Source organism: Colletes latitarsis, chromosome 7 (assembly GCF_051014445.1).
Source record: "Colletes latitarsis isolate SP2378_abdomen chromosome 7, iyColLati1, whole genome shotgun sequence".
NCBI classification, from domain to species: domain Eukaryota; kingdom Metazoa; phylum Arthropoda; class Insecta; order Hymenoptera; family Colletidae; genus Colletes; species Colletes latitarsis.
Window position 1 is genome coordinate 12,564,845 of NC_135140.1, and position 27,932 is coordinate 12,592,776.

The 27,932-nt window shown below is 35.4% G+C and overlaps 3 protein-coding genes and 1 long non-coding RNA gene across 11 annotated transcripts; 1 reads left to right on the top strand and 3 right to left on the bottom strand.

Annotated features, from left to right (window-relative positions):
* Window positions 1-5,767: 5,767 nt before the first annotated feature.
* Window positions 5,768-13,922, bottom strand: LOC143343170 (arylsulfatase B). Its single transcript, XM_076767775.1, has 9 exons — window positions 13,691-13,922; window positions 13,120-13,279; window positions 10,427-10,653; window positions 10,041-10,302; window positions 9,593-9,750; window positions 7,846-8,140; window positions 7,491-7,768; window positions 7,163-7,368; window positions 5,768-5,865 (listed from the first exon to the last, which is right to left on the bottom strand). The coding sequence occupies exons 1-8, from the start codon at window positions 13,838-13,840 to the stop codon at window positions 7,231-7,233; spliced, it is 1,668 nt and encodes a 555-aa protein (XP_076623890.1). The 5' UTR covers window positions 13,841-13,922; the 3' UTR covers window positions 5,768-5,865; window positions 7,163-7,230.
* Window positions 11,813-22,339, top strand: LOC143343173 (uncharacterized). 2 transcript variants are annotated; one of them, XR_013079929.1, is made up of 3 exons: window positions 11,813-12,281; window positions 20,749-20,883; window positions 21,876-22,339. It is a non-coding gene; the product is annotated as an uncharacterized LOC143343173 (long non-coding RNA). The 2 variants fall into 2 exon arrangements; XR_013079928.1 differs by lacking the exon at window positions 11,813-12,281 and adding an exon at window positions 18,495-18,589.
* On the bottom strand, window positions 14,688-20,608 carry LOC143343169 (arylsulfatase B). Of its 2 annotated transcripts, XM_076767774.1 has the most exons (9): window positions 20,469-20,608; window positions 19,358-19,517; window positions 18,808-19,034; window positions 18,028-18,268; window positions 17,707-17,864; window positions 17,103-17,394; window positions 16,683-16,987; window positions 15,339-15,580; window positions 14,690-15,063 (listed from the first exon to the last, which is right to left on the bottom strand). In XM_076767774.1, exons 1-8 carry the CDS (start codon window positions 20,589-20,591, stop codon window positions 15,344-15,346), a joined length of 1,743 nt encoding a protein of 580 aa, XP_076623889.1. In that variant the 5' UTR covers window positions 20,592-20,608; the 3' UTR covers window positions 14,690-15,063; window positions 15,339-15,343. The 2 variants fall into 2 exon arrangements, with proteins under 2 accessions (XP_076623888.1, XP_076623889.1); XM_076767773.1 differs by having other exon boundaries at window positions 14,688-15,580.
* Tms1 (serine incorporator TMS1) lies at window positions 21,652-26,889 on the bottom strand. 6 transcript variants are annotated; one of them, XM_076767778.1, is made up of 11 exons: window positions 26,671-26,889; window positions 25,833-25,997; window positions 25,557-25,741; window positions 25,283-25,492; window positions 25,118-25,202; window positions 24,851-25,034; window positions 24,396-24,599; window positions 24,161-24,199; window positions 22,710-22,857; window positions 22,431-22,615; window positions 21,652-21,946 (listed from the first exon to the last, which is right to left on the bottom strand). In XM_076767778.1, exons 1-10 carry the CDS (start codon window positions 26,695-26,697, stop codon window positions 22,477-22,479), a joined length of 1,386 nt encoding a protein of 461 aa, XP_076623893.1. In that variant the 5' UTR covers window positions 26,698-26,889; the 3' UTR covers window positions 21,652-21,946; window positions 22,431-22,476. The 6 variants fall into 6 exon arrangements, with proteins under 6 accessions (XP_076623893.1, XP_076623892.1, XP_076623891.1 ...); XM_076767777.1 differs by having other exon boundaries at window positions 22,710-22,860; XM_076767776.1 differs by having other exon boundaries at window positions 22,710-22,872.
* Window positions 26,890-27,932: the final 1,043 nt, after the last annotated feature.

The following is a 27,932-nucleotide window of genomic DNA, read 5'->3' on the forward strand; positions in this document are numbered from 1 at the left end:
TAACGTGAACATTGGTGTCCGGTTGAATACGGCGTGCACTGTTTCTGTTACAACTTCAGATTGAAAATCACTGGCGAAATCGCGTGCGTTCGATCTGTTCCGGCCATACGGTAAACATCGCGATTAAAGTCGATTTTCCAAACGATCCCGCGTACGTTCGACGGAATTGCATTATCGTTTGCTCGAAACGAACGACACCGATCGTCGGGGACTTCGAAAAAATCACTGTCGCGCCGCGGGATTAATCATAGATCGATCGAGAACCGGAACGCGCGAACGACGTACCCTACCTTGAACGATCTGCGAACGATACGATTCGTTATTGGGGAAGTTCCTTCGCGGCTGTTCCGTTCGGCAGGGAGTCTGCGTGGTTACAGGTGTCCGTCGAGCCGTCCTGCAGGATTTGCCGGTCGTCGTGGAGGTGGAATCCTCCTACTACTACTCTATTTCCTCCTACTTCGCCTACTCGTTTTTCGTTGGACGGTGAACCGGTCATAGGGATGGCGATCAGGACGCGAACGCGATCAAATCGACGAAGGGAGGAGACGGGAATTGATATAATCGAAGATTGTATGACATACACTCCGGGACATAAAGATAGCACATCTTATAATTTCTCTCGTTTAGTATTATAAACGGGGAAAAAATGAATATTTTGGTATGTTCACGTCTATGGGCTTGCTTATACACAGTGTTCGGTCAATCGTAGGAAAAATTTTAATGGGAGATTTTAGAGGCCAAAATAAGACGAAAATTGATAATACTAATTTGTTGATGGAAGCTTCGTTAGAAAGTTATTGACAAAATTATTAATAAAATTTATCCATCTGCACGAATTTTTTTCTCGAAAGTGAGTAGGATTTCGGGGGTATGTCTGTTGATGAAAAATGATTGTAATTGATCCTTGCAACCAAAAATAATTTTTTTATAATGATTTGAAATTTTTTACTTTCGTCGAAAAATTTCTCCACTTACTAAATTTTTTTCTCGAAAATGATTAGGATTTCGAGGGTATGTCTAATGACTAACACTGATTGTAATTGACCCTCTCAACTAAAAATAATTTTTTTAGAACCATTTGAAATTTTTTAATTCTGTCGAAAAATTTCACACATTCTCAAATTTTTTTCTCGAAAGTGAGTAGGATTTCGAGGGTATGTCTAACGACCAAAAATAATTGTAATTGATCCCCCCAACTGAAAATAATTTTTCCAGAGTGGTTTGAAATTTTTTAATTCTGTCGAAAAATTTAGGCACCCCCTTGTCGATTTTTCTTAAAAATTTGTTTTTCATTTTTAATAAATTTGTTTGACGCTCTACAGAAAAGTTTTGTAATACTTTTTTGTAGGTACCCTTGGGCTCTGCTTCAGAGAAAAATTTCGAATAACTAAAAGTTCTTGAAACACCTCCCAAATTATTCGAAATTAATGTAATGGAACATCTGTGACTACATAATATTATATAATATTACAAATGAAGGAAAATATTAACATAAGCTGTAGATATTAAATATAAACGAAAATAAGCACTGTACGATTTTTACTGGCAGGCTCGTTTCATACGTAGTGACGATTTGTATTTGTTTACACTACTAATTACTGGAAGTTTCATTCTACTTTTATAATATATTAGTTTAAGAAGCATCGAACTATACATATACCTGTATCTGTATTTTAGTAATTTACTATACATTTTACTATTTATGAATGGCTAGGTGTATGATTTTAAGTGACCAGTTACTGTATTTATAACGATTTAGAAAGTTCACTCTCGCGATTCGTATTCGATGTGAACTTGATTCGTAATCCGTCGTCTTTTTGAAATTTCCTTTTGTTTACCAATGCTTCTAGAGTTAACGTTTTCCAATGCTAGTAAAAATAAATTCTATTCGATACCGTTTCGATCGTTTGTACTGCAAGCTAATACAATTCGACTCGGAATAATGAGCGGCGGCCTACCTTCTCATCTTGGCTCCTTTGGATTCTTCTAACTCTCGCGGTGTCGATAAATAAACCTCTGTCAGGCGTTCATTACGTCGTTAAGGAGTTATACTACCTTGACCGGTCCAAAACGAGCAGTATCTTGACCAATTTTTTTTATAGAGAATATATATGCCCCCGATCGAAATGATCTTCTTATCGGTTATAAAGCATTTCCTGATCAGTAACCACCAATTTAAACAAAAAATATTTACATTTATTCATACCGGAACGACGGTGTTACAGGTTTTGCATGTCAAATTAACCCTTTTACAGATCGTATACACCTTTTTACGAGTCGCGGTTTTTCTACAATTTAAGCCGTTACAATAAAGTTATTATTCCAAAATAAAAATTACATATATACAAGGTGTACGACCACCCCTGGGGAAAATTTTAATGAGAGATTCTAGAGGCCAAAATAAGACGAAAATCAAGAATATCAATTTTTTCACTGGGGCTTCGTTAAAAAGTTATTAAAAAATTAAATTAAAAAATTTCAAACCATTCTGAAAAAATTATATTTAGTTACAGAGGTCAATTACAAGCATTTTTGGTGAATAGACATACCCCTGAAATCCTACCCACTTTCGAGAAAAAAATTCGAGTAGGTACTGAAATTTTTGGACGAAATTAAGAAATTTCAAATCGTACTAAAAAAATTATATTTAGTTACAGGGGCTAATTACAAGCATTTTTGGTCGTTAGACATGCCCTCAAAATCCTACCCACTTTTGAGAAAAAAATTCATTACTGAAAATCTAATGTGAGGGCAGAAATGCTGCCTTGAAATTTCATGCATATCTTCAAAACGTCATAACTTCTGAACGGATTGGACGATTTTAATGTTTAAAAAAGCAAACTACGCGTATTTTGATGGAGAATATGTAGAAATTGCAAAAATATTCGAAAAGTTGATCCATGACCCCGCAAAATGAGAAAAACCCCATAAATATGGTCCAATTTTCAAACGGCCATAACTCCTACAATAGTGAACGTATCTCATTGAAATTTTTTTCTGAAGCAGAGCCCATGGGTACCTACAAAAAAGTATTAGACAACTTTTCTATAGGACGTTAAACAAAATTACTAAAAATGAAAAACGACTTTTTAAGGAAAATCGACAGGGGTAGGTGCTTAAATTTATTGGCGAAAAAAAAAAATTTCAAATCGTTCTAAAAAAATTATTTTTAATTGCGGGGGTCAATTACAATCATTTTTGGTCAATAGACATACCCCCGAAAACCTACCCACTTTCGAGAAAAAAATTCAGTACTGTCGAAATTTTAAACGTTAATAACTTTTTAACGAAGCCTCCATCAACAAATTAATATTCTTGATTTTCGTCTTGTTTTGGCCTCTAGAATCTCCCATTACAATTTTTCCCAGGGGTGGCCGAACACCCTGCATATAAAATACTTATTTCACACTAAAAGTGCCAATTGGATCGCCTTTTTGAATCACTTCGCTTTTGAATCGCCGACAAGGTGAATTTGATTTCTAAAAAATAATTAATTTGTAGTATAAAACCGGTATTTCAACTAAAAATAAACAGTTCAGCAGTCGTTTGTTTGCCTCTACCATTTGGATGCTTCTCTTTTCTCGGTTTTCAAAGTCCACTCGTTCGCGTGCAGTCCCGTCGAATCCTTCGTTCCAATTCTAAATCTCGAATGTCTCAGAAAGTTTTTTAATCGCTATAACCAACATAAAACATGCATTTAACGCCATATACCGAAGTCGAATCCACCTCCCGTTTACAATCGCAAATACTGAAAATTAAACGATAAACACGGGAAACAGTTATCGAAAACGTAAGTTGAGATTGTAATGTGCCTTGGAATGTCTGTAAACACGAGTCTATCTCTTACACCGCTTAAAAGACTAAATGTACGCGCATCCTGTTGCATCGTTCCTCGAGATCTTGCTCAGAAATCGCCCTGAAACTGTTCGATCTCGCCAGGCGTTCGAACGTTCGAATCTCGCCTCGGATCGGACTTGAGGATTCTCGATTTGTCCAGATCTCGAGCAGCTCTGCAACGTGCGTTCACCGTGGAGCCAATTAGTATACTTTCACCGATTTGAATAATCCTTGTTAGTACACGATTATAGTGGAGCGACGAGGACAGAGGCGAGCACTCGAAGAGGAGAGCTGGAAAAACATTTTTGTTCCTCGACACTCCGCTATAAACAACGGTCTGTCACATTTGTTTCATATTTTCGCGATGCTCACCTTGCTGCTATCCTTGCCTAACTTCGATTTGCCATTTCTTTTTTTTTTTTATTTATTTATAGTCGCATCAACCGCCCATTAGACTCTTTGAGGTACTTCAGCAAGTTTTGGATAGATTTGTCATCCTTCAGGTTGTCCTTTAGGGATGGTTTAATGTTGAATCGCAGTCTGTTTGCAGTGTATTTTCTGCAGCGGCTGATGACACGATCTGCTGTAAGGTGATCGTTGCACAGTTCGCATGTTGGGGGATCTTCCTTGTTGAGGAGGTGTTGAGGTTGTTTCATTATGATTCGAGAAATTTTCACTTGATCCAATCTGGATAGGGACCAGGGGATGGATTTTTGGGAGAAGTTAGATTTGATTGATTTGACACGGGGTTTGACTGTAGAACTCCATTCTTCGTTCCAGCTGTCTTTTATTTTATCCTTTAGGATGGAGAGTGTGGTTTCCAAGGATAGACTGGAGTCGTAGTGGTCGGGGGTTATCGAGTTAGCTATTTCTTTGGCTGCTTGGTCCGCTTTTTATACCAATGTGAGAGGTGATCCATATTATTGTTGTAAAGTTGTTCATTTGGTTAGACCTGAAGTGGCATTCTTGAATGATTCTGTGTTGCTAAAATGGCACTTGTGGAGTCGCAGAAAATCGCCATTTCTATACGAATCAGATACGCGCGTGTTGCTTTAAGAATATTTCGCCGGTAATTACTGTAAATTGAACAAATATCACGGCGAGATAAACGTCGTTTATCGTAAACGGTACGCGACGCGTTAGGCGAACGTGATTATATAGACGAGAAAGTTATAAATTAATGCGCGCTCCTAGCTATTATGCAAATCACGCGAACGAAAACGCTTACTTTGAATTTACAATCGCAAAACGGTCGGTTTAGCGAGATGTAAAGGGGAGATGGGAGCGAGTTAAAAACGGTTTATTGGCGGAGGACAGCCGCTTCGTTGGTTTCAGATTATTTCCTGGCATTATTCGTCGAAGACGTCTACGACAAAAAGGGGCAAACAGATCTGGCGACAGCTGCTTGGCTATTAAAATCGACTTAAACCTTCAAACCCTCGGCATGATTGCAAGAGTTACCTCTCATACCACGGATTTCTTCCACCGTCGATATTCCGCGCAACCGCGTACAAAGCCAACGCGCGTACACGCACAAATCTCTCCCAAGGAATTAGTAAATTGCTGAACGAAAATAAAAATTGGTAAAAGAACAATAACGTTCATTTATTGCCTTTCAATAAAATGTTAAAATATCTAAATTTTCTCTTTCGAATAAGAAGACATCGTCGAATCGATGTCTCTGTTTTTTAATAAAATTTTTATCCGTTCCTTTAGCGTTTAAAACAGATGTTATAAAATTAATATGGACGGACGTGATGGACTTTAAGTATTATTTTTTAATTTTAAATTCGATTTTAAATATTAAATATTGTTTGTTACAGAGTGTCTGACGCGGAGTGATGCGGAGGCAATTCCAACGATCCAGCGAATTTTCGAAGGCTCCTTTTAAGGTAGGAGATGAAAGAGAAGGGATGTTTTTTTTCTGACTGTCTTGAATATGTTTATTGTTCAGCGAGTTATCGATGTTACGAACAAAGCTTGATTTAGTTTTGGCTAGAGAACGTGCTTCGTAAATAGCGTGGTGTCCTGTAGAGTCAGGACGATGTTAATTCCCTTATTTAACTTCATCCAGATGCAGGTAGGGTGGAACGTGGAACGTTGATTTTTACAGTGGAAGCGTGCAGCGTTTCTATTTGTGCATGAATGATTTCTTTCCATTACGATATTATTTACCATTATTAAAGACACTACCATCTTAACCAACTTCCGTGTATTATATATAATTGATTCGATATCGTGCAATTAAATTGATATCAACGTATTCCTGCAACCACCGCGTCCCCCATTTGCATAATCTATAAATAATAACGTCTCCGAAAGAAGCGAACTTAGTCCGGCGGTAATAAACTTTTTGTCCCTTTCTACCGACGCTACCCCGCTTCTCACAAATTTTTAAATATACAGGGTGTTCGGCCACCCCTGGGAAAAATTTCAGTGAGAGATTCTAGAGGCCAAAATAAAACGAAAATCAAGAATATCAATTTCTTGACCGAGGCTTCATTAAAAAGTCATTAAAAAATTTCAAATCACACTAAAAAAATTATATTTAGTTACAGGGGTCAATTACAATCATTTTTGGTGAATACACATACATTTGAAATCCTACCCATTTTCGAGAAAAAAAATCAAGTAGGTAATGAAATTTTTAGACGAAATTAAAAAATTTCAAATCATACTAAAAAAATTATATTTAGTTACAGGGGCCAATTACAAGTATTTTTTGTGAATAGACATACTCCTGAAATCCTACCCATTATCGAGAAAAAAATTCGAATAGGTAATTAAATTTTTAGACGAAATTAAAAAATTTCAAATCATTCTAAAAAAATTATATTTAGTTACGGGGGTCAATTACAATCATTTTTGATCATTAGACATATCCTCGAAATCCTGCCCAGTTTCGAGAAAAAAATTCAGTACTGTCGAAATTTTAAACGTTAATAACTTTTTAACAAAGCCTCGATCAACAAATTAGTATTCTTGATTTTCGTCTTATTTTGGCCTCTAGAATCTCCCATTAAAATTTGTCCCATGGTTGTCGAACACCCTCTATAGGGCATTTCATAACACGCGATACTTATTCCAGCGGTCGAGAAAAAATTAAGAAGGGATCAGTTAAACAATAATATTGAATTGTTTTCATTATTTTTGTTCTCCGTTCGCAACCAAAAATTGTATCACGTGTTGCAATACACTGTATATAATTTTTTTTTCAAATTAAATTCCTTCTATAGACAAAAGAAAGGGAAAGGAATAATTGTGTTCACTGTGCATCTATTATAGCGTGAAATTAATTGGAATATCAGTAAAAATATAGAATTACCTTCGTCCAGGATTATAGCCACTTTGAACGAACGATTTTTAATCTTATCTTGTATTGCAAAATAGTTATTATGTATCCAGTACTATCCAGGGCATCCATGTTCCATTGAAGTGTTCAGGTAAAGAGGCTGAGTCCATTGGCGCGTTCGTTTGACGCACCAAAACCTTATTATACTCCTCTATATAGAGACGCAATTCGTCGACGATCTATAAATGAAACAATTTTTAAACAAAATATAATCCCTTGTAAGAAGTAAAAAGTATGAAAATCGGATTTGTAAAAAAGGGGGTAAAGAGAAGTGAAAAATTTTAATTTCAATCCAACTTGCCTTTGGATACGCGAAAGACAAATCCGTGGTTTCGCAAGGATCGTTGTATACGTCGAACAAACATCTGTCCAAACATTTTGGGTGTGACGTGAAATTCGTGCAAATCACCGTTGCTTCTTTTCGTAGCTCAATTATTTTCTCGATTTTCAACGTAGACTTTGATATATCTGTAATTGCAGAACCTGCAAGCGATTGTAAAACATTCGATGCATTGTACTCTGGGTAGAACTCGTTTACACCACTGTCTCCATAGTAATCGCCGTACTGGAGTTTCGCTCCTACGTTGAAACAAAAATATGAACAGAGTTATAAAATTCTTATACACGTGCGAACGAAGATCATATTTTTCTATTACCATTGATCAGTTTATATCTTCCGATTAAAGCCGCCGAAGTATTTTCAACTTCGTCGATGTTTAACAATATATCCGTCCGATTAGTCTCGTTTTCGGAAACAATGGCAAGCCACTGATCGGTACCATCGAGATTTTTCCCTAAATCTTCCAAATCGCCGCCTGCGGCCGAGTAGAACGTAGGCAACCAATCCGTCACGTGGAACAATCGGTTAGAAATTCTGGAGGCGTATTTTATTAAAGGCGAATAGATGCACGCCACGCCGCGAACTCCACCCTCGAAAAGGGTGAATTTCAACTGAAAATCACGATATCGTTCAAAATTCTTCTAAAAATTTTTAATTAATACAACATAATACATGCATATTTGTATATTTTTATGAGATGTTTCTTTTTACACGCAACACGATTACTTGATATAACTTATGTATTATTTGGTAGTTGCATGGCATCGAGGGGAGCAAGTCGAGAAGTGTATTTATAGGAATCGGAGATAGGTCGAGTACTTGTGAGAAAGGCAAAGGTTGAGCGTGTCCCTCTATTGGCGAGTGCCCCTGGGAAAAATTTTAATGGGGAATTCTAGAGGCCAAAATAAGACGAAAATCAAGAATATCAATTTCTCGACTGAGGCTTCGTTAAAAAGTTATTAAAAATTAAATTAAAAAATTTCAAATTGTTCTGGAAAAATTATTTTTAGTTGCAGGGGTCAATTGCAAGCATTTTTGGTCAAAAGACATACCCCCGAAATCCTACCCACTTTCTAGAAAAAAATTCGAGAAGGTGTGAAATTTTTCGATAGAAAAAAAAATTTTCAAATCATTCTAAAAAAATTATATTTAATTTCAGGGGTCAATTACAAGCATTTTTGGTCATTACACATACCCTCGAAATCCTACGCATTTTCGAGAAAAAAATTCCTTACCGAAAATCTACTTCCAGGCCAGAAATCGGTCTCCGAAATTTCATGCGTATCTTTAAAACGTCGTAACTCCGGAACGGATTGGACGATTTTAATGTTTAAAAAAGCAAACTACGCGTATTTTGATGGAGAATATGTACAAATCACAAAAAAATACGAAAAGTTGATTCTTGACCCCGCAAAATAAGAAAAACCCCATAAAAATGGTCCAATTTTCAAACAGCCATAACTCCTACAATTGTGAATATATTTCAATGAAACTTTTTTCTGAAGTAGAGCTCATGGGTACCTACAAAAAAGTATTAGAAAACTTTTCTATAGGGCGTCATACAAAATTACTAAAAATGAGAAACGAATTTTTAAGGAAAATCGACAAAAGGGGGGGGTGGTGCCTAAATTTTTCGGCGAAAAAAAAAAATTTCAAATCGTTCTAAAAAAATTATTTTTAGCTAAGGGGGTCAATTACAATCATTTTTGGTCGTTAGACATAGCCTCGAAATCCTACCCACTTTCTAGAAAAAAATTCGAGAAGGTGTGAAATTTTTCGACGGAAAAAAAAAATTTCAAATCGTTCTGGAAAAATTATTTTCGATTGCAGGGATCGATTACAACCATTTTTGGTGAATAGACATACCCTTGAAATCTTGCGCATTTTCGAGAAAAAAATTCAATACCGGCAGAACTTTAAACGTTAATAACTTTTTAACGAAGCCTCCATCAACAAATTGGTATTCTTGATTTTCGTCTTATTTTGGCCTCTAGAATCTGTCATTAAAATTTTTCCCAGGGGTAGCCGAACACCCTGTATATTAATGAAACTTAATTTATTACCCCTCGTAGAGGATAGTTCGATCCAAAGTTCTCTAGAAGTCCTACAGTTTGTGCGCCATTGTCGGACATAAAGACGACGATTGAATTTTCCAACATCCGCGTATCCCTCAACGCCTTCATTATTCTACCGACAGATTCGTCCAGTGCGGTAACAACGCCTGAAAGTACAATATTACAGATTTTTCGTTCGAAATTGACCCTTTCACGAATCGAGTTGTTCTAGAAATTTTATGCACGCTAAATATTAATTTACAAATAGATGAGAAATCGTTGTTAATTTTAACGTTATTCGTTTAGAAGGTATGCGTTTTCTCTCCTTGATTCTAAAATGTTCTCGTGCATTTTGTTGTCGTTCGTAATAAATAATTACAAGAGGAGTTAAATTGCTGTAGATCGAAATAGAATTTCTTCGAGACAAAATCAATTAGTGATGTTGTGCATTATGCACCTCCAAATTTTCTTCTATCGAAGTCTTCGATGTGGCGTAGTGTGGAATTCACTTCCCCCGTGTCGCGAACTTCCATCACGTCTTTGGAATCGCTGGAATGAACAGCAACGTGGGCCAATTGGAGATAAAGTGGTTTCTCACGATCGTGATTCGTTATTATACTTTCAGCTCTCTCCGTTATAAGATCGGTTATATATTGGTTATTATAATCTACGGACAGTTTACCAGGGATATCGTAGTGCAGATCGTACCCAGTGTAATTCTGTAAATAACCATCGTACGTGTATGTTTATTATTTACATAAAAATAGATTATGAATTAAACGACGACTATTTTTTCCAAAATTTGTTCGAACAACCGTAACAACGTTCATAGATACGACTTACATTTTGCTCGATGGTGTGATTGAAATATGTAACGTAGCCGTTATAGTATCCAAAGAAGGTATCGAATCCGCGATGCACCGGTGTGTGATAGTCGCTGTAATAACCAACGTGCCACTTTCCAACGAGATGATTGGCGTATCCCAATTGTCGTAGATATTCCGGCAGAAGAGTATTATTCAGAGGTATTGCGCGTGGTTCACCCGCCTTCAGCGGATAGCCTTGCATACCTATGGTAAAAACGGGCTTTCTAATATCTGCCGTACAAATGAAGATTCATTATCTGTCAAAAGTATAAAGACTGGACTCAATTTATTATTATTGTTACGATGCATACTTTATGCAGCAAACCAGTATGATTAATATAATATGATTAGACTGTTGGCGTCTGTTTGCATAGTCGACCGGTCGATTAGTATGCGTTTCATGATAATAATATACCATGGTAACATGACATTTCATTTTCACGTTCCTAATACGTACATAGCAATTTTAGCGGTCTCGGTTCCAGGGCAAAACGAATATAGTACGTAATATTGTCGTGCCCTCGTATCGGTTCTATAATTTTTATTTTTTAAGTTCTATATAAGTACTTGATCAATTTATATAGCATGAATACACAGGGTATTCGGCCACCCCTGGGAAAAATTTTAATGGGAGACTGTAGGGACCAAAGTAAGACGAAAATCAAGAATACCAATTTGTTGATGGAGGCTTCGTTAAAAAGTTATTAACGTTTGAAGTTTTGATTGTAGAACGGCAAGCTGCTAGTGGTTCTCATTCAGAAAACTGTAAGGCTGTCGATACGTCGGTAAGTAGAGTTCTTCGTACCGAGTGAGAACCACTAGCAGCTGTTCTACAAGCGGAACTTTAAACGTTAATAACTTTTTAACAAAGCCTCGATCAACAAATTGGTATTCTTGATTTTCGTCTTATTTTGGCTTCTACAATCTCCCATTAAAATTTTTCCCAGGTGTGGCCGAACACCCTGTATAACCGTCGAGAACATCAAATATTTACATTATATAAATTCGAAATCTATTTCGATATTCGATAATCGTGCCGATATTAAATCCCTAATTATAATAGTTTTCAAGCCAGAACTATCGATAGAACACTGCGGTGTATCAATGGTTGCATAAAATTGTAGACTCGTGTCATAGACGGGGTATAGAATAAATGTTGCTCCTAATTAATTTCTGTCCTACGTGACCAGGTTCCTTTTAAAGCCGCTCGTGAGATTAAATTTTTATTGCTTTCGAAATAATTAAATTCTCCCAATATTTAATTCGAATTCCAAACATTAAGGGTGCCAAATTCGAATTCTGGTGTGAACCGATAACGTTGGAAGTGACACGGGAATGGTAAAGGGGAACCTAGCCTAATCCGTACGATGCAACGTTGCATGCAACGTCTATTCTATGGGATCTGCGATTGAGTGTCGATATTTGGCAAGCGTCGTCAGTATATACGTAGTTTTCAGTGCTAATATGTACGTCGAATCGAAATAATGTGTGGAATGTGAAATAATCGTGGTGTGCCGGAAAGGCGGGAAGGGGCTACTGTGTAATGCGCAAAATCCCGCCATTTTAGTAACCCGATCCCGGTTTTGGAGGGAATTCTTCGCGATGATTGACAAGGATTTGTGAGGATATTACACAAGCTTATTCGTGTCGGTTTCTTATAACAAACTCTCTGGACAGCCACCTGTTGGGTCAGGTGATGGATAAGTCCCATAAAACGATCTAAAGTGGAAAGAAGAGTAAGTCCTAACCAAGAAACTTTGTCGTAACTTTCGTCGTCCGGTTCGTTTTTATCCGGACACTGGATACCTAGTAGCTGCCTTATTCTTTCAAAGGTTAGACAACTATATATAATAAATTGAATTAAATAAAAGTTATTAACCCTATGCACTCTAAGAATTGTTTTCAATGTGAACAACTAGCAACTTGAAAGCAACTTTGTGGTGGTGCTTCTGAGAATAGAAAGTGTTCGTTTTTTCTCAGAAGAATTAAACAATATTTATTATCTTATTTCGTTTATTCATTTTGTATTACTATAAATTAAATTTGATCCAAGTTGTGTGCGTATTATGTATATTTATGTGTTTATCGCTGTAGCGGGGTCAGTGGGACTGCAAAGGGTTAATTGTTGTAAAAAGCAAAAGAGTAAATTAGACAGAGAAATCTATAAACGATACAGATCGTTTAACATATCTTTTAACCTATATGCTCGGAGATGCCGTTATTCTAACCTAATTGTCATCGCTTTCGAAATTATTTCTCGTGCTATTTAGTCCCAATTCATTACGCTAGGTGTGCTGAAATCGTATTCCAGTCTGACTCGATAATGTTGGAAGTGACGCGGAAATGGTAATGGTCATTTTACTCTCGTATCAAATTCCTCTTTGAAATATCTGAAAGATTGTGTAAAAAAATACTACTCTTCGTTCGGTTAGGTATATCTTTGTCAATCCCTCAAAAAGGGAGCAAGTGCACCCAGCTCTTCTTTTAAATGAATAATTATTAAAAATTCTATTTTAAATGACGATGGTATATGGACCATCAGAACTGTATTCTTAAACCAAATATATTGCACAAAACTTCTTCGCTATTTTAATAAACATAAAACACATTTCACAGACGGTATCGGTGATCTTTTAAGATTTCCAACAGTAAATGGTAGGTGATGCATACCTGTTCGAATAGGATAGCGTCCAGTAAGGAAAGCTGTCCTAGATGGCGTACATATCGGTAGAACGTAATGTCGTTGCAATATTACGCCGTGATAAGCAAGAGCGTCTATATTTGGCGTAGGTATTTCATTGCTGCCATGAAAACTCACATCGTTCCAACCCTTAACGAACAATTTTAATTAGTGTCGATTAACGTAGAAGATCAACAAACTGTTTGTGACGTGTAAAAACAACACGTATGACTCGAAGTCCCGTTTAAGGATGAGAGGTAGGCTAACGAGTCTGATTAGCAACAGTACAATCTACTTCCTATAGACCATTACCCACCTGCCTGAGTTTATACATGGAAAGTAGATTACATACTGTTACCAATCAGACCCAAATTTGAAAAGTAAAATAAAATTTTGTTTTATAATATTTCTATAGTAAAACAGTCGGATGTCCTGGTGCATTTGACCATTACTCGTCATTTCTATTTATCGGTTATCTATTATTTAATAATAGACGTTCCTCGACACTCCTGCTTGAGAATTCGTCTATTTGAATCGCGAAGATGAAAGTAAGAGTATTACCAGATCATCCGCGATGATAACAATTATGTGTGGCCGCTGCAGAATCGACTGCTTCTTGTTTGGCGCTGGTAGTAGTGCAATGTACAAACACACGGAAAGCACAGCCACGCTTAATACGAAAATCGCGACGCGTGCCTTTGCACCCGGCATATTTATTTTTCCCTCCGCGAATGTTTGCTTTAATAAAAATGTCGAACCACCGATCGGAAAGATCGATATTTACGTGAACGTGGAAATTCGAACGATTGAATTTATTAATTATACTACTCGGCGTACAAAAAGGCGAGACATAAGTATTTGCACGGACGTTGGCACACGGAATGGTACGGTTTTTCTGATAAGAATCGTGCACTCGATAACAATGATTTAGCCACGGGAACGCAACTGTACCATGAAACCTACATATACTTTGCTACCGTTTGTAACACGGATGGAGAAAGTATAATGTGGGATGCCATGATCCGCCTATTATCACTTTCGCTCGTGCAACCATCTGATTTCGAAGGTTGCACTGCATTGTTGTCAGGGCCGTACCAATGCCGACCGATGCCCTAAGCACAGACCAAAGATACACGTAGTACGTATTTACGCTTTTATGCGTAATCGGTGAACGTGCAGCGTCTAAAGTTGAGAATTATTATAAACAAACATCTAATATATGTACAATTATTATAAACAAACAATTCGTGCAATTGTGGATAAATTAAAAAATACTGGCTCGGTTTGCAACAGTGTGGAAGAACGTTTAAAAATGTCTATCGATAAAAAGAGATATCTTGAATAGATAGCTTAGTAACAACGCCAATATTGACACGAGATAACATAGATCGCTGCAATCTTCTCCGAGATTTATGACACAATTATCGATATCTTTGAATAAACAATAACGATAACAAATCGCACTGTGAAATCTGAAAATTATGAATATGTACGAACAGTTTAATTCGATCTGTTGTTTTATTCTTTCTATTATCTACAATCTTTCACCCAATGTATTTTTTCAACCCATTCTTCTGGGATCTCGAAATCCCATTACCATTTTCGTTTTACTCGCGACATTACCAACAGATTTAGAAACGAATGATAACGTAATTATATTTGATGTTTATTTCGCAAACGCGGTGCTCGATAGTACAAAATATTTTACATTTGATTTCTCGTAAATATTAAACGCAATTAAATTAATCATTACAATAATTTAAGTTATAACAAATATAATGAATATCTATATACTACTTCAAAATATACAAGTTACTTATTGTCTTGATTACGCAACCAGATCGGTGACATCGGAGAAATGAACTTATTTCTTTCAATTTGTACCTCACTAATCACATTCATTGCTATGCTTTATCAGCCAACCCTAAATCATTTCGAGTCGTACTTTTATAACTAGACTGCGGATGTTTATGCATTAAGCATTTTTGAAAAATGATTAAATAACGTAAAAGTAGCAACGTAGAATAACATGAAAGTATTCGACGCAATTTCTAATTATGCAATTTGAAATTTCAATTATTGTACAGTTAATAAATTATAGAATTCTCGCTAATTCTTTACAAATCTTTGACAACTCGACGGAAAAAATTGTTCAGAATGTTGACCTCAACAACGTATTTCAAAGCTTTTTAAATCTGGGTAAGGCTGCTCGAGTCAAACTATACTATTCAACAACATCGAAATAAAAATTATTGAAGCGTGGATACAGTACACTAAGTGTCCAAATACTGCCGCGGCGTTAGGAACGTACATCGTAGCCCCTGAGTTCATCCATGGTTCCCACGTGTTGTTTCTTCTTCTTGGATCGGCGAACCAATCTATAGGTAATTTGATTTGCGTTACTAAGATACGTCCGTAACTTTCCAGATAGAGATCCAAGTCACGCGCGATCTGCAAACAAAAACGTTAAATTTCCATAGTTACGCATGTTTTGTCTGTAGAATACGAATGTAGCATTCTGTGACATAATTACTCATCGACTGTTTACGTCCAAGTTACGAGTTACTAATTTGTGGAAAGTCATTTTGTAATTAGAATTTCCGAAGCAATGAAAGCGTAATTGTGCGCAACTCTGAGTATAGGCGAGATATGAGCTCGAAAGAGGAAGGATGAATAAGTTATAAATGCAATATGGCGGTCGTCCCTACGGAATTAGTCGGTAAGCGTTTGGTGTGGGGCGTCGGAAGAAAAAGCGAAAGGCAGTATCCACTTGCTTAGATACAGTAGCCACAGAAGCGAAACGAACGAATAAAGAAAATGATGTGGTATGTTATTTCACAAGAGAACACGATTACATATTATATGTATAAAGCTATCTCAGCCCTCGCGATCTCAGATATTCTATAAATTCCCGAGCAGTATGTTTACGATTCTGTAACGAAATGCGCTTAAAAACCATTCTTAGCCCCGTACTGCTATAGCGACACCTCCCGTACTCGTCGTCAGAGGGCTACGCTTTCGTCTCTCTCGCAAGTGCTCGACTGACCCTTTCGTTCTTATACAGGGTGTTCGGCCAACCCCGGGAAAAATTTTAATGGGAGATTCTAGAGGTCAAAATAAGACGAAAATTAAGAATACTAATTTGTTGATGGAGGCTTCGTTAAAAAGTTACTAACTTTTAAATTCAAAAATTTCAAATCGTTCTGGAAAAATTATTTTTGGTTGCAGGGGTCAGTTACAATTATTTTTGGTGAATAGACATACCCCCAGAATCCTGCGCATTTTCGAGAAAAAAATTCAGTACGGTTGGAACTTTAGACATTAATAACTTTTCAACGAAGCTTCCATCAACAAATTGGTATTCTTGATTTTCGCCTTAATTTGGCCTCTACAATCCCCCATTAAAATTTTTCTAAAACGAAGTCTGCTAGGATGCTTTTCTGCTCTCACGTTTACTATTCCTCGTAGTTTAATAATTAAAAGAAAAAGTATAGACGCAAAAGTGGCTAACACTGGACCCGAACGAAACAGTTGGTATTTTATTATCACTTACCCTAGGATATGATTCGGCGATGTTCTTCGTTTCGCATGGATCGTTAGCTATATCGAACAAACATTCGGTAACATTGCAAGTAGTGAACACGTGTCTACTAAAGTACGTCATATTTGGACGGCACTGGACCGTTGCTTCTTGCCGTAATTGCTTCATTGTGCTTGGCTGTGTCACTGGACCTCCTAAATGAAAGGTGATGTCTTGAGAGACAGAACTTTCCAGCACGAGATCCGTATACGGCACTGTCTCTAACGTTATCCCGGAATCGCCATAATATCCGTCGTAATAGCCGCGATCGAACGAACCTTAAAAACAAAATTCGATGCTCGATTAAAACGAAGAAAGAATCTTAATAATTTCGAAACACGACATGTGTAGCATTGAACGTGTTAATTTTAAGAAAATATTAAGAATAATTGCCTCGTAATAGCTTGAACCGACTGTATATCGCGCCTTCGGTTTTAAAAACTTCATCGATATTTAATAAAAGTTTGTCTCTGCCGCGCCCGATCCCTTCGCTCAGTACACGCCATTGATCGATGCCATCGATCTCGCCTAAATCCTTCAGATCTCCGCCGGCCGCTGAGTAGAGAATCGGCAACCAATCTGTTATGTGCACCAGCTGGTTCGAAACGCGCGCTGCTTTCTGAATCCTTGGCGACCATAACGCTGCAACCCCTCTCACGCCTCCTTCGTACAATGTGTACTTTGTCTGTATTACGAAGGGAACCAAAACGTTGTTCGTGATTGATAAGTTACTCCTTTAAAGGAGCGTTTGATTAAAAGCATTTATTTCAAGCGCACAGAGAACACGCTAATTCGTTCAGTTTAAACTTGTTAACCCCCTCGGGTGCAATTTAAATTTCAGTAATATTTCGAGTGATTAAGTCACAGAAAAGATATTTAAAAAGTAGGAACACGGTATTAAATTTGATATGATTTGATTCATAAATATGAAAATACACGAAGGGTTAACGAGGCGAATCAATCAAATAAATAAATTTGTTTCTTCGTACGATCTTACCCCTCTCAAGGGGTAGTTCGAACCCCAATTTCTGTATCTACCGATGGACGCTGCTCCATTATCTGTGAGAAACAAAATCAAGGAGTCCCCGAGCATTCCTTTGTCGCCTAACGCGTGAAAGATATGCCCAACCGAATCATCCAGTTTCGATACCATTCCTAGGACAAAGAAAGTTGCTTATAAATTATTTAGCGCGTGTGAAACACATACTGTGATAAAATTAAGGATACGGAATGAGAGAGAGTTTTCTGGCCGTCCAGTAGTTCTAACGATCTTGCACTACCTCATTGTTTATACATATATACTCTTTGTTTCGCGTACTAGCGTATTTGCGACGATTTGGTTCGCGAATTTCGGTGAATTCCTTATCGCTGTATTGGCCTGTAGGTTGTTCCAAAGGTGCGTGGACAGCGAGATGAGATATGTGGAGATAAAGGGGTCTAGGAAGCTCGTGATTGTCGATTATTTTGATCGCCTCGTCGGTAAATAAATCTGTTGCGTACTCGCGATTTATTCCGTGGGCTGGATCGTCTCCTCGATGCATGTCGTATCCGCTCATGTTCTGAAAGTGTACAAAGTTGTTGAAATAAACTGTAAAAAGTAGAGCTGTTATTCGATTACATTATATTTGAATTACACTTGTATTTCAATAACAACGATCGAATCGAATGTTTGAATTAACGCGTCTTTGGCTCGCCCGCGAGTGAGAAGAGTGGGGGATGGACGGGAATCACTGCGCATGAGCGAACTACGCAGGGTCGAAGAACGATCGATGATCGTAGTCGTGCAATCGCGTGCGTAACGCGAAGGTGTCTGTTAGAACGACGCGAGTAAACATTCAAGGGTACATGTACGTTCGGAAAAGTCGAGCATAGAATCGAAGGTTTGTGTGAAATTGCGTTTAATTATAATTAACTGTCGAGATCTTAGTGCAATTTTCACCGAGGAACCAAACAAGTTAATTCACAAGCTTAACCTCAACGTAACCTCATTGTCAGTGGTAGTGTAAGCTTGAAGCGTATAATTCATTTAAAATATCCACGTTGTTATTGTATTTTGAAACACAAAGATTTCAGGTTATTATGCGTTGATTCGTTTTACCTGATTCGAATATCTGTAATCGTAGTAAGTGATGTGGCTGTTATAGAATCCAAGGAAGGAATCAAAGCCTCTGTGCAATGGTGTATATTGAGGCGTATGGTATCCCATATGCCACTTTCCAATTAGTTTCGTAGTATATCCTAATCCCCGTAGGTATTCCGGTAAAATTTTTATATTCAACGGCAGACCACGTGGTTCACCACCGCGTATTCCATCCCCTTGCATCCCTGTACAAATCATTCGCAGTTATCCGTCACGTATGTATTTTAAATAGAATTTCGGCTGGAATTTATTTAATACATCGATTAACAAATTGTAAACGATAGTTTGTATACCGAGATAGGAAATAACAAAAAAAAAAAAACCAAATTTAAAGTATAATTTATTTTATTCAGGCGCTATAGATTAAAGTTTGTTACGTGGAATTTTCATGACATAAAATCTTATTATTGACCCATCGCGGATTGTAAAATCATGGAGCTGGAATCATTTTGCGTACGTGACCCTTTTTAGGTTATGTTAAAATCATTTTCTTTTGTAAAGCACATACCAATACGTATTGGGTATTGTCCAGTAAAAAAAGCTGTCCTAGATGGCGTGCTAGATGGTAAAACGTAGTGTCTGTTTAATATAATTCCATTGTAGCCAAGTGCATCAATGTTAGGCGTCGGTATCTGATTCGATCCATGAAAGCCAACGTCGTTCCATCCCTATAAGATATTTAAATTTCGTACTAGATAAACGATTGCATAATAAACGGAGTAATTGATACGGCGGGCACGGGGAAGAGGGAAATTTTTGTTTTGAAGTCACGATGAGTCACATACACGAACATCCTTATTATTTGCGCGGGCGTGGATAATTTTCGAGCCACGATAATTGTCTTAACTAAGGACAATTTTAATTCAAAACGCTTTCCTACTACAGATTAATCATAGCGAATTAAGCAAAGTAGGCAGACACAAACCATATACAACCGGTTACACGTTACATACATATGTACACGTATAATATTCACATTATATCCTATTTTTTATCGTTTTTAATATTCTAGAATCTCTTTCAGCGATGTTTAGGCATTTGTTAAAATAATAATGTAGTTACTAAATATTTTATTCAAATTATTGACGCGTATTGCACCTATCGATGCTTGTACTATTCTCTACTTTAATGATCAACGGTCCTTAGCAGGCACTTCAGACACGATTTTAATTAACGATTATTCGTTGCGGAGGTTTGCTTAAACCGTAAAGAAAAACATATCGGTAACTTTTTTTGTATCCAGACGACGGTTAACTAGTAAAATCGGACACTTTTTAAAGTAATTTTCAGTGTCGTTTCATTTAGCGTTGTAGTTTCTAATGATATTTCAATTGTTACATTTATAGTTATTTGAAAGTATCATTCAATGTGAAATTATTAATAAAAAAAATATAATTTTTATTTAAGAATCTTAAATTCATTGCATTTATCTGGCACATTAATAAATTTTAAATTAAATAATTTTAGATAAAAAAAGAAAATTACAAATTTCATGTATTAGACTTTAAATAGATATTTTTAAATTTACCATAAAACAATTAAACGGAAACGATACACAGAGTGTGGAACTCTCGCGAGCAAACGTTTGTATTTTTACTAAATATTTCTTGTAATCTTACCAAGTCGTCGACCATAAACACGATAATGTGCGGCGCAGTTTCGTATAAACCAACCACATAACCGACGCACAATATTAGATGCAACACGAAAGTGCTTATTAAAATTAGGAAAAACCGACACATTTTTCACATAAAAGGATTCAGAAGAACGTTAAAAAAAATTTATGTAAAAAAAAAAACTGTAAAGTTGAACACAAAGGGACCGGGTTCCTTTATACCACTTTCGAACACGATTCACGAGGCAGAGCCATCAGAATACTACTCGCGATATTTATCACAGGGCTCCTGCTGGACACAGAAGAATGAGGAACAGAAATAAACACGTTTATATAGTCCTCCCACGAGGAAATATTCTCATGAATAGACTACATGAAAGGGAAGGGAAAATACACTAATAATAACGGTAATAAAGGAGGTACGTGTTTCAACTGGGTTACTTCTCATCTTACATGTTATCTTTCGTACTTATGCAATTGTCTATCTACGTACAAGACGTTTCGTGTAATTTCATATTTAAATTAAATTTACACGTTTCAATAGAGTGTAATTAAGTTCCATCATTGGGTAAGAGTTAAAAGAGTTAGGTTTACGGTTTCGTACGTCTGCACACTGATGCATTGTTTTATATAGAGGGTGTTCGGCCACCCCGCAACCGAAAATAATTTTTCCAGAACGAATTGAAATTTTTTTTCCCGTCGAAAAATTTCACAACTTCTCGAATTTTTTTCTAGAAAATGGGTAGGATTTCGAGGGTATGTCTATTCATCAAAAAGTGATTGTAATTGACTCCTGCAATCGAAAATAATTTTTCCAGAACGATTTGAAATTTTTTAATTTAATTGTTAATAACTTTTTAACGAAGCCTCAGTCGAGAAATTGATATTCTAGTTTTTCGTCTTATTTTGGCCTCTAGAACCTCCCATTAAAATTTTTTCCAGGAGTGGCCGAACACTCTGTACATTCAACTATATCAGACACCAAAATTTTACGGATTTATGCAATTTTTTAAGCTGAAATCTTTGCAAATAGTGCAGGATATGATATACAAGTTCAGGAAAGTAGGGTAATGAAATCGTCGCTGTATATCCAAGTTATTTTCACATATCCTGTTTATCGAGACAATCACGAACATACTGATTATTAACTTAAGTGGTTTAATGAACTGACAAATAAATAGTTATGATTTTTGTAAAAAGTAGTGCATTTATTAAAACTGTTCGGTATAATTATATTATTGTCACATAGATTCAAATGCAATGGAAACTTTACCATCTTGAGAAGAACATTACTGTTTTTGCGAGCAATTGCTAGTAGTTTATTTTAGTAGCACAGCCCCCATAGTAGTATTCTTCTGCATTTAGCATTTAATAATGTATAAAAATATATTGAGTATTAACGTTTTTTCAGAAGCGTGACAATCGTCGGAACTTTCTATACATATTTTTACAATACTCTTAACTACACAGGCATTAGAAAAACTGAAATTAAAAGAATAACAAAAGTCAAATAAAAGCGGGAATAATACATGAAAAACTGTTTGCTAATTATATAATAACATTACAATGTACAATAAAAAATTTTATACAGTGAAAATTATAGTTAAACGCATAATAAACTGAAATGTAATGACGATTATTAAAGACAGAGATTCATGATACAATATATAAGTATTTATTATATTAATACGTACTTATACTAAGTAATCATTAATTATAGTAGCATTTAATTTTATAATTACAATACTTTCGTTTAAATATTATAAGAAAAAAAAGAAATGGTTTTAAGACATATTATAACTGTGTTTGAAATAATTTAACGGTATAATTGATTTTTTTATAAATATATGTATCTTAAATGCAACATTTCTATGGAAGCTCGGAAATAAAAATAGAACACATATACGTATACGAGTTTGAAAATTATTTTAAATGTAGTTATTCTATATTATATGAATTTTTATACCTGGCTAATTACCACTCTTCATGTTTCGTGATAAAATCTTATTTATTTAAGAAAAATCTCGATTTGGAAACGCTATACGATTGACCAGTGTCCATACGTACAGCCCCAAACACATCCAGGAGGATATAATTTTTACCCACATAGAAGCAGCATTGGAGTTGAATGTATTCAAATTGGAATTTGGTCTATAAAAGTATTGTTATAATTACACTAAAGTATAGCACTTGCAGTAAAAGATACGTGACTTTAATTTACGCAATAACGATAACAAATACTCACTGGTACCAGTTGGTAAGAGTCATCATAACGTATAACGTAGCGAGAGCGAACATTAGATGAAATGAACTCCAATCGTAAGCTACTTTATCCTCTTCGTTGTCCCAAACTTTAGCTTCGCCTCCACTTTCCGAATCAGGATTTCGGCCTTCTACTGGAGTATAATCTGGTTACATTTAGGAAAATGGGAAATAACTCAAAAGAAAGTGTTCTACGATATGATGTTTGTTCCTCTAATAAATGTTCCTGTTAGGTTTAATTGTACAATAGCAACGAATGTTATTACATGCGTGTTTAAACTTTATTTTGAACCTTTTGGTACAGGAGCAGGAGGCCACAAACCGTTTATTTTATAGCTCACAATACAATGCTACATCTTCATTCAAGTTCAACTTGCAAGAGTTATTCTTAAGAGGATTACAGCATCGAATGTTGTGAGAAATAAAATTTTCGCACAATAACGGATTGGAGGAGTTATCTTTCAAAGTAAACACTTCCAATCTCAAACAAGCCCTACAAAGCATAAATACATATACTTTGAAAACAAACACTCAAACGTCGTTAGAGTCGGGGAGCAGCAATTTTTATTGATTAGAAACAATGCCTGTACCGAAAGGGGTTCTTTTTGTATCAAGTAACGAAGACTTTAAGCAAACAAAAGCTGATAAGGAAGAATGAAATTTGATATGAAACTAAGACTTATGAATAAAAATTTATAATATGAAAAAATATTTGCATTGAAAATATAGCAACAGAATTCTTAATGAAAAATTTTAATCAAACAGAAAATAATATAAGACAATGAAAACAGGCACACGCTAACTACTAAGCAACCAGATGTATAGTACTGATTGCACGATTGGAAATTTGATAATTCTATGTTTAAAAAATAGGTAAAAAATGTAAAATGAAATTTCTTTCACGAGATTACGTTTTTTAGAAGAATCACTGAATTTTCATATATAAATATTCGGTAACCAAAAGTACAAGTTTCATGCGAACTTTCGATTTTTTCGATCGTGTAGAAAGATACCCTATGTTTATTTCAGGATCATCCTGTAGAATTCTTTTATCTTTGCAAAATCCGTCACATCAATGCATAAACAATTGTACGCTTATTCGACAAATACTTAAAGAATTTTCGGAAACAAAGCATCGTCTGAAAAAATTTAATTCTACATTTTTGACTCATTGTCGGGTCACATTATCGCGATTGTCTGATTATACTAGTTGCAAGACACCCTCAGTTATCATTTATGATAAAAATTATCATAGCTAATTTGCATTTCGAAATCTTCAAGATTAATAAACAAAATTTTTTGTAGATATGTTAATTTTAATATTATGTATATGTATAATGTAAAAACTAATATTTTCAATTACAAAAAAAAATAAATGACCAAGGTAACTATACTGAATTTAAATTATATTTTAAGGTAATAGTGTGTGCCTACCTTCATTGTTGATAAGACACTGGTCTGCTGTATTCCTGACTGTACGAAGAAAGCACATTATTTTATTAAAGATATTTCGATTAATCGTTTAAATATATGGGAGAAAAGTAAACATATTAAGTCATTGAAAGATATGCTAACTATGCAAGTACATATATTTTTAAGTCATTTATTTTAAAGAAATCAAACAAACTTTATTAGCTTTAAATAAAAAAGTGAATTAGTTTCTACATACCTGCTCCATTATCCTTGATTAGAACATTCTCAGACATTATAATCTCTGATGATAATTTTGATGCATTGCATAAAGAGCTATACAGTACACAACTAAACCAGATAATTAAACCGATAATGCTTTCTTTGTCAAAAGTAACGCGATTATGTGCAGCAGCATCGTCGGGAGAAAACATTTGCAAAAATCCAGGATTGCACACCTCGTCTATGAATAGAATCAACTATGGTACATCATAAAAGTAAATAAATACTATTAACCCATTCAGAACGCCGACAATCCATAGTTCGGCCAACATATTTCCAGTGTGTTCCACGTAAAACTGCGTTTCAATATCAACATTTCGAGTCACGATAATACGTTAAAATGTTCGCGTGAGCAAACTTTTATGCCGTTTCGAATCTCGTTCGTCCCGGAAAGGTTAATATTCGATGCATACTTGAAGTATGTAAATATACCTGGACTGTTCGAAATTCCACTCCACGTTAAATAAATAACATACAGTGAAACGATAGACGATTGAAGAAGACCAGAACGCGGATAACGTTCTTGTACACTTGGGAGGATTGATACAATACTAGCAATCACGCACAAGATTAAGTTGAAAGATATAAAAAATTTATTCAAAGAACAGTTGTCTGGCTGCAATAAAAAAAATAAACAATTTAAGTATCAAAAATGTAAAACTATAAAATAAATTATAACTATATTGTTTAGAAACTTACATGGGTAAAGTATACAAAGAGTAAAACAACGCCCGTGATAGAAACAGCATAATTAAACAATGTTACCCCCAAGAGCGCAGCATACCTGTATATATTTATTTAATAATATATACTTAATCCATTACAAATTAAACAAAGTACAATAATACGTGCAGTTATACGTACCATCCTTTTGATTCTGTATCTTCGTAATTACCTACCCACACGTCGGCCCATGAATGGGCAAAAACAATGATAAGAATCAATTGGATAATAATAAAAAGAAAACCACCTATCATTCCGAAATACATCCATGTTATTCCAAATGATTTTTCAGGGATGAAAAAGGCTCCGATAATTCCACCGATTATTAAAAGATATTTAATGGCCCAAAATCTAAACCCACAATTTACACATTACGTATAGTTCTTGATACGCAAAATATATTGTTTTACCATACCCATTTTGTATAGGTGCCCGAGGATCTTTAGAACTTTTTACACCGATCATTATGATAGACATCAAAAAGAAATAAAGAGTTATGATGAAACATATCCTATAAACCGCTAAATATCCAACAGCAGACTCGCAATCGACAGTGAAAGTCGATGGAACATAATTTGTACTGTCAGTACAAAACGGTACCTATGAAAGGAAACAAGAATATTTCGTATAAAAAGGACATATCCCTTATAATTTAATTGAAATTTACCAATTTCACATTTGGAAACATTACCTTTTTGAGTGCATCTTGTAAACCGGGAGCCAATGTAATGCAAGCGGCGATAGTTCCTAGCATTAATAATAATGCATACATCATACGAGTACTTGTGCTGTTACGACATGTCGGGCATTGAGAGCAACAGAAACTGCACGCTGTGCTGCCGCACAAGCAGGCAAGCTATAGAATGGAAAATATGTAAAACAACATCTAATATTTTCTTATATCATAAAAGTTATTGGTTTCTCATGAAAGTTATATTGAACTTTAAAATTGTTTAATAACTTAATATGGAAAGGATTAAATACAATACAAAGCAATAATTGTGATGCAAATATTAATACAGTATAATTATTGGATTATATTTTTCTATAATCTAAAAAATAGAGCCACGAACAGTTGCATCAAAGGCCAAGAGGAGTTTTGTCAAGTCTGTTAACACTTTGTATCAGAAGACAATATTTAAACGCAAGTATTTTAAGAGTGATGGAAGTTTTCTATGTTAAAAAACATAGACAGTAAATTGTTGAAGAAACAATTCTAATTTACGATGTTCCTGTTTCGTTATTTTGTTTTGACAAGACATTAATTATAGAGTATACGTTTATGCTCTCAGAGTTAATATGATGCGAAGTAAAATGTAATCAATGTTATAATTGAATTTGATAATTTATCGAACTGTATACTAAACTTTGTTCGTTACATAAAAAATGATATTATCTAATAACGGAAAGTAAATAGCACAACGACTAGATTAGATCAAGGCATATTTAAAAAAGATATTGAATCGACGATCAAGGGTGTCTTTTAAAAATTAAAATCGTATACGTTATTTACAATTTAATCCACTTACCTGTGCTGTGGAACAAATGAGTCCCATTACGATGTTTTAAATCCGTTCAATGTATCAAACGATATAGAGAAACCCACAATTTGCAATTTTACAACTATACTATTAATTACGCAACACGATTAGTTCTACGAAAGAACAAACAACAACGTAGCTTTTAAGAAAAATTTTCACTATGACAATGGCGTCTTGACAGATCGTACCCAACGACTCGCTATCAGCTGACTTGATGTCATATCCTCTTGCGAAGCTTATACGAAAAATGATCGACGTCGATTAATAAAAGTAATAAATTTATTAATACCGAGATCCAACAAATAACAAGGCGATAATAATGAAACGGTACTATTAAATCAATAATCGGTTAAAATGAATATTCGAATTTGTATTGAACGCGAAATGCCAAGAATGACGTCATTTCCATATTTGAAATTCGAATGGGTAATTCTAGATGGCGTTGCAAGTAGGTTCATTTGGCGAGCTGTTGGTGGAAGAAAGCAAGCCAGTAAGACAGCAGGACGTTGATTACACTCATTTTTGGTAAATATACGTACCCCCGAAATCTTATGCACTTTCGACAACAAAATTCTTTACCGGAAACATAATCTGTGACCAGAAATGTTGCCCCGAAATTGTACGCGTACATATTGGGCGCAGAAATTTTTCGACAGGATTAAAATATTTCAAATCATTTTGAAAAAATTACTTTCAGCTGCTGGGTCAATTACAATCATTTTTGGTCATTAGGCATACCCTCGAAATCCTACGCACTTTCGAGAAAAAAATTCGATTAGGTACTGAAATTTTTAGACAAAATTAAAAAATTTCAAATCGTTCTAAAAAAATTATTTTTAGTTGCAAGGGTCAATTATAATCATTTTCGGTGAATAGATATACCCCCGAAATCATACGCATTTTCGAGAAAAAAAATTCTTTACCGAAAATATGAAAAACCGTAACAAAATGCAATCAACGCGTACTTTGATGAAGAATATGTAAAAATTGTAAGAATGTTAAAAAAGTTGTTTGTTAAATCTGGATTCATACACATAGACATGGAGAGTTGATTGTTAATAGGACAAGCAACAAAGAAGGAAGGAGAATCGTTTATATTTTCATTATTCATTGTCTATATCTTTCGATATATCGCGTCGTGATAACGTAATCGACACGTTTACAATATACAATTTATACATACATCTATAGAAATGCCACCTCACAGTCTTTAACAGTGCATGATTTTATTTAATCTTCTACTCGATTCA